The 7,708-nt window shown below is 32.4% G+C and overlaps 1 protein-coding gene across 2 annotated transcripts in view; it reads left to right on the top strand.

The window, feature by feature from the left end:
• Positions 1-4,024: 4,024 nt before the first annotated feature.
• LOC105133428 (cytochrome P450 71A1-like) overlaps positions 4,025-7,708 on the top strand; it is a 6,251-nt gene continuing 2,567 nt past the window's right edge. Inside the window, exons 1-2 of one of the 2 annotated variants that reach the window (XM_011037426.1) lie at positions 4,025-4,950; positions 5,141-5,974. In XM_011037426.1, coding sequence (XP_011035728.1) covers positions 4,045-4,950; positions 5,141-5,770 — 1,536 coding nt within the window. In that variant the 5' untranslated portion in view covers positions 4,025-4,044 and the 3' untranslated portion in view covers positions 5,771-5,974. Of the gene's footprint in view, positions 4,951-5,140; positions 5,975-7,708 lie in introns of those variants that run through there. The other variant, XM_011037428.1, reaches the window with a different exon arrangement.

Genomic DNA, 7,708 nt, shown 5'->3' with positions numbered 1-7,708 from the left:
TATTTTTTATTATAAATTATTTTGGTTATTAATATATTAAAAAAATAAAAAAATTAAAAGAAAAATTCAATATTTACCTATGTTTTTAAAAATATATTTTTTATTATAAATTATTTTGGTTATTAATATATTAAAAAAATAAAAAAATTAAAAGAAAAATTCAATATTTACCTACCCATTTAAAATCCAATAATAAATAAAAATTTAATTTAATTTAATTTATCTAACTGTTATAAATTAACAGATTATCAGTTGTTTTTAAGATAATAAGGACTTGTAAATACAAAGAGTAGAGATTAAGAAACTTTAAAGGTTTAACTTAATTCATCACACTCTAAATTTACTTTCTAAAAATTAGTTTTTTTAAATATTAAAATAATATTTAAATTTTTATTTTGAATATCAATACATTAAAATTATAAAAAATATTAAATTAATAAAAAAAAAACCCGGGAACTCTGTCGACAGCATACCCTGAGGACAGTGGGTGGATGGGATATCAGAAAGGGTTGTGGACCACTAAATTGAAAATTGTTCAAATAATTCATTCAAACAATGAGGAGCTGAAAACTATGCAAATAATTATATTCAACCTGGTTTTAATCCCATTGAATGCTGTAAAGACGGAACCACTGCGGATTTGGCATTATCCTCAGGAAAGAAAAGCTACAGCACGTCTTTTGTCCAGAATCTTGATATATAATACATGGACATGCCGAAGCACATCCATATTTAATTCAATATATTAATTTGTTTTCTGAATCTAATTACCAACGCATTCAATATCCATGTCGAAAAAAAGATCTTTATTTTCCTGAGGTGAAAGTTCTATGTTCCGAGGACGGTGGTGAATTTGTCAATCAAGGGTTATATACAGGCTTATTTTTTAAGATCCTGTTATTATTCATGAGATAATATTTATTAGACTTTTATACACAAAAATATGTTATAATATCATATATCTATAATAATATATACTATGTTTTATAATATAATTTTTTTTATTTGAGAAAACCTCACTCTATGTAAAGCATATTTTATGAATTCAGGTAAACGAGTAAAACCTAAGCTATTTCAAACTCTTATAAAAAGTACATATTTTAATTTAAACTCAAAATTTATTATGCAAATCTCTTTTATAAAAAGTATATATTCTAACTTAAACTCAAAATTTATTATGCAAATCTCAAAATCTTTACTATTATACTGTACTTTTTGAAAAAATTTATAATATAAAATGCTTGGCTGTGATACTATAATATTATATTTTAAACCTATCATATATATTCCAAACTATAACTATAATTAAAAGAACAAAAACGAGCTTGTTTTGAAGGAAAAATCATCATATCACATCTCTCACCCACACATATATATTTATATAAATAATGTAAATAATTGAAAGTATTTTTTCAAATATAATAAAAGTTATAAAGCCTTAAAAATATTTTTACGTAAATCAGTACATTTTTTTAATCTATAAAACTCCAAATCAAAACATTTCATATGTATGTATAGTATTTTGTTTTTCAATTATATATATAATAATAATAATATTTTGACAGGGTTTTTAAAAAAGAAATATAAGAAAGTTTTGATAATTATCCCAAAAAAATGCATTGAATATTGCCCCTCCTAATTTTCATTGGCATTATTTATATTTTGTAGTGTGGTTACATTTTAGATAGCTTGAGTTATTGTTTAGATAAGTATAATCTGGTATTATTATTTACATTATTTTAAAAATAATTTTCAAGAATGGACAGAAGTAAGTATTTGTATCCTGTTTTCATATATCCAGCCTCGTGTTTTTTGTTCGATTTTGATCTCAGAACCGGCTTTCCACGCTTCGTGAAACTCCTTTTTATCAAAAAGTTGGGTAGCCTTCCAACCAGCTTTCCACGCAACATGAATTATTTATATTTGTTAAAGATTTTGTTTTTGTTTTTTGTATTTTTTACTTAATTTAAATTATTTTTTATATTTTTAATTGTTTTAATATGTTAATGTTAAAAATAAATTTTAAAAACTATTTTAATATATTTTTAATTGTTTTATATTGTGTCTCATATATTAGCGTATATATGTTATTATATTTTAATTTTTTTATTTAAATTAACTTAGATTAATGCATTAAATTTGTAATCAGATTATTCTATCAGGTCAACTGCTGGGCTGAGGTTTATACCCTATCACCTCAATGGAACAAAGGTGGAGTGGTTGGAACTGACACTGATGTTCGGAAAGAAAATGACTGGAACTTTCCCCAACAACCATATATTTGTTAAAATACTCACTTACATGTCACGCCTCACACTGGGTTCCTCACTTCCACGAAAGATACCGTCAATCGGAGATTATTCAGCCATCGGCTGCCTGCGTTGAATCAAGTCGATTTCAAAGTACTTTCTTATTCTAAAGTTACTTCTAAGTGCTCGAGTCTTCTTTCCTTTTTGAGATAAGCTTCATTTTCTGCACTTTTTTTTACTTTTCAAAAATCAGTATTTTGATTTTAAAATCAAATATGAGTAATAAACTTTATAAAGATATTCAAGTAGTGTATATAATCAATTGGTCTGATGGTTAGTAAAGATCATTTATTTTCTTATTTAAATTTTAGAGTTAACATCTTAATTAGACAAATATATTAAAGAGAGAGCTACTTACACAGCCAAGTTATTTATGAGCTCTTTGTTTTTTTTTTTTCATTTTTTATAATTTAAATGAATAAAAAAAACCTTCTTTGGAGTTCTCCTGAGCAGACAAATGAGAGTAGCCCAACCTTCGCATGCCCCCCCCCCCCCCCCCCCCCCCCCCAAAAAAAAAAAAAAAAGGAAAAAAGAAAAGAAAAAGGACAAACCAACCATCAATCCCACTCCAAATTCCTCTAATTCTTATTATTTATTTATTTTATGTTTTTGGAGGGGGGAGGGGGCATTAATTATTATTGATCGGTGAAGGAAGGTGCCGGATTTCGACATCAAGGTCCATCGGCTAGGCCGAACAATAAAATGGAAAGAAAAAGACGGCAAAGTTCCCGAAAGCATCTACTTGTCAAACTAGCACGACTGACTTTCAGTTAAATTAAGGATCCACCATCCTCTCATGTAAATTGTAATGGTAAGAATCAATAAGATTTTTATTTTTGTTTTTATTTGTTTTAAATTGATGTCAAAAATAAATTTAAAAATATATATTATATAAATATATTTTTAAATAAAAAATACTTTAAAAACAAACCATTATTGTAATTACAAGCAAAGGAAAGCTGGGTAGCCATGCATGTAAGAGGTTTCAAAGGAAACTTTAAGCCGTGTTTATTTTAAAAAATAGAAACAGTTTTTATTTTTTATTTATTCTAAAAGGATTTCTTGATGGAAAATAAAGAGATTTTTTTTATTAAAAATAGTTTTTAATTAAAAAAAGGATTATTTTGGCATACATTGAGAATAATAAAAAGAAAATGGGCATTGATCCAAGTAAAATCCTCATTTCTTTTATAAAGAAGAATTTCAAAACTAACCTTTTTTAGTTTTTTTAATAGAGAATTTCGAGAAATAGATAGCGTATTTTTAAAAAAGGATTTTAATTTTCAATTAATGATAATGAAGATATATATGTTTTGTTCCAAACAAATGACAGAAAATTAGATAAAATTAATCAGCAGTAAATACCTACAGTCATTTTGATTCAAGGAGCATCCCGAGCAAGAAGAAGCTGGCTGAAAATGCCTCTTGGCTGAGAGTGAAAAACCACAAAAATTAACTGTCGAAATGCCTTCACGACGAAGCTTGTGGGGTCAACAGTTGCTTGAAAATGGGCCCACATGATTTTCTACCATTCGCTTACCAACTCTAAGCTTGTCGTACTGGGCAATAGGGACAGCAGCAGTGCCCGCTAACCAGTCAACAAGAAAAAAAACTCAGAATCTCGGAAGACACATGCTTTGCTTTTCTCTGCTATAAATACCTGTAACCCACTGCTACTTGTATCACCGCTAAATCCTTCTTTACAGCCAACACAAGCAAGCCCCAAACAAGCAAAATGGAGACGTGGGTGTCCTATGCCTTTGCATGGCTCGCCACTGTATCCCTTATCCTGCTAGCCAGCCGTCTCCGCCGCCGCAAACTCAACCCACCACCTGGCCCAAAACCCTGGCCCATAATTGGAAACCTCAACCTCATAGGCGAACTCCCACACCGTTCCCTCCATGCCCTCTCCCAAAAATATGGCCCCCTTATGCAAGTCCAGTTTGGATCATTCCCAGTTGTTGTTGGCTCTTCCGTTGAAATGGCAAAAACCATCCTCAAAACCCATGATGTTATCTTCTCTGGCCGCCCCAAAACAGCTGCAGGCAAATACACCACATATAATTACTCAGATATTACATGGTCTCCGTATGGACCTTATTGGCGTCAAGCGCGTAAAATGTGCTTAATGGAACTTTTTAGTGCTAAGCGCCTTGAGTCATACGAGTACATTCGTGTAGAGGAGTTGAAAGCACTCCTTAAAACTCTTAACAAATCAAGTGGCAGGCCTATTAATCTAAAAGATCACCTTGCAGATGTGAGTCTTAATGTAATTAGCCGCATGGTGTTAGGAAAAAAGTACACTGTTAAGAGTTCTGAAAATGAGAAGGAGATAGTGACACCACAGGAGTTCAAGGAAATGCTTGATGAGTTGTTCTTGCTTAATGGGGTGTTGGATATTGGTGACTCGATCCCTTGGATTGCTTTCTTAGATTTGCAAGGTTACATTAAGAGAATGAAGACTTTATCCAAGAAGTTTGACAAGTTTATGGAGCATGTGTTGGATGAACACGAAAGTAGGAGAAAGACAGAAGACAAGAATTGGGAGCCCAAGGATATGGTTGACGTCCTTTTGCAGCTTGCTTCTGATCCTAATCTTGAGGTCAAGCTTGAAAGACATGGTGTCAAGGCATTTTCACAGGTACGGCGTTTATTTTCTAACTGTTGGTCTTTAATTACGTTGATTGACCCTACAATGCTTAGGTCAGTCCAACGAAGAGGGAAAAATGCCTCACTTGCACTAGTATCTATCTTTGGTCACTTTCTTGATGATAACCATGGACCACAGCAATTTTAACAACATTAACAATATAAAATTCATTAATTCTCAGGACTTGATTGCTGGTGGCACTGAGAGCTCTGCAGTGACCGTGGAATGGGCAATCTCAGAAATCTTGAGAAAGCCAGAGGTTTTTGAGAAAGCATCCGAGGAGCTAGATAGGGTAATTGGAAGAGAAAGATGGGTGGAAGAGAAAGACATGGTTAATTTGCCATATATATATGCCATTGCCAAGGAGGTTATGCGTTTGCACCCTGTGGCACCAATGTTAGTCCCTAGAGCAGCACGAGAGGATATCAACGTTAATGGCTACGACATTAAAAAAGGATCTCGTGTCCTTGTTAATGTATGGACAATAGGAAGAGATCCCAAGGTTTGGGACAAGCCTGATGAATTTTGCCCTGAGAGATTCATTGGTAATTCTATTGATGTTAGAGGTCATGATTATGAGCTGCTGCCATTTGGAGCTGGAAGGAGGATGTGTCCTGGATATCCTTTAGGACTAAAGGTGATTCAAGCAACTTTGTCGAATCTTCTTCATGGATTTAAATGGAGATTACCTGATGGCGTGAGGAAGGAGGACTTGAGCATGGAGGAAATCTTTGGCCTCTCCACACCGAAAAAATACCCCCTTGTTGCTGTCGCCGAGCCTCGTCTTCCAGCTCATGTTTACCCCAAGTAACTTGTTTCCAGGATATCCACTTCAAATAATTGATGCTGGGGTTTCAATAATTTCTTTTTGTAATGCTGTGATCATAGTACTGTGCTAGCTTTGGTGGCACTTATATAGTGAAAGGTGTATTCTATTTGTACTTGCAATCCCTATCAATAACATGTTTCCGTTGCTTATAATATTAATACACAATACTTTAATTTCCTCCTCTTACTTTCATTTCGAAGGCTAGAAATGGATTTGTGTTTGATGGGAAATATAATTCGCCACCAGGAACTGTACATCACATGAGGAAACAGAGCAGGCAGAAAGGTAGACACAGAGAAGCTCCAAGAATATGCCTAAAAATTTGTTTGACAACGCACGGAGCCAGGTGCAGTTGGGAGATAAACTCCTATCGATAAACCCCGTTTGTTTTTTAGTTTCAAAATCGTTTTTGAAACAAATTGAGCGGTCAAAAGAGAGAGTGATCGAGTAGTAAGAATGCAAGCCACAAGCAAGTCGAAGAAGAATGCATGTGGAAATCACGAGGAAGAATCAAAGAAGGAGAGACATACAATAACATGGACTCAACAAGAGTTTTAGCATCTATCTGATTGATTTATTGGAGTGCAGGAGGATGGTTGGTATACTTCAGCAGCAGATTAGCCAGCATCTATGGGGCTGAAAAGTCAGACAGCCATACACTATAAACACTAATCCTCTTTTATATTTAATTACATCTAATCAATCCTTGAAATTCTATGCGTCTCTAATGTATCTTTTCGCCAGATTTAGGTCTTCAAAACTAATGGAAATACATCACGTGACTTGCATTTAATAAAATTTAGATTTTTTACATCCAAAATTACTTTCGTTAAAAGATGGAGAGTAAGATTTGAGATTCTAATTAGGTTTCAATAAATTGAGATTTAGTAAGTTGTACATGTAAGTTATTTCACATGTGGCAAGTTTTGAGATAGAACAAAACAATTCTTGCATTTTTAATTTTTTTTAATGATGTGTATTTTGGATATATAAAATATACACTCGATGATGTGCAAATCATGTGATATAGATTTTAAAAAATAGATTAAATGCAATAAAATATACAAAGATAGGTATGAAACTACCTTTACAATACTAGTACAATACTAGGAATCTTGTAATCATTTCTTTTAAACCCAAGGTTCTCTTTACAATGAGATATTAAATTATAACAATTTAATCCAAATTTGATAGATCCCCTCTAGCCCTGATTCGACCTGAATATATAATTATTTTTTTATTTGATGGATAAGGGGTAGTATATAGATATTTTAAAACCCATTTAAAATTTATCTAAACTTAGCTCAAAATATATATTTGTAGAACTATAGATATATTGTATAACATTTAGGTATTTTTTTATACAATGTCATACACACACTCTTGGAACACACACACATCCCCGACTTAGTGGTTAGGTGAGGGCATTACCTTTTCTTTAAAGACCACTTGTTGGTTTCTCGTTTTCTTAAGAGTTAGTAATACATGATATATTTATCCATACCTGGGCATCGACGACAAGAGATTGATAGGTGAAGAAATGGTTGGCATTTTGGAAAATGGTTTATTTATGCATAAAAATCCGAGCCCTAAGGCACATGATCATCCCATAAAGAACAATGGAGTCGATTCCCTTTTAGCGTTGTGTTCACATGTGTAGGTTTTCGCCACTTAGCTACAAGAAGGTGTTTGGTATGCCAAATGTGCTAATTACGTAGAGCCAAGGTGCTGGTTGATTTTCAGCTTTGTTTATCAGCTAAAACTAGATTATATATATATATATATATATATATATAAATTTAAAGGGACGTACCTATATTAATATGATACATTCAGAAAAAGTTCATGATTTTTATGTACATTTATGCCAAAGCCTGGCCCAAAAAAGGAAGTAAACTTGTTTAACTACCATATCAACTT

Source organism: Populus euphratica, unplaced genomic scaffold, assembly GCF_000495115.2.
Source record: "Populus euphratica unplaced genomic scaffold, PopEup_1.0 scaffold33.1, whole genome shotgun sequence".
NCBI classification, from domain to species: Eukaryota; Viridiplantae; Streptophyta; class Magnoliopsida; order Malpighiales; family Salicaceae; genus Populus; species Populus euphratica.
This window is presented reverse-complemented; position numbering and strand designations above follow the sequence as displayed.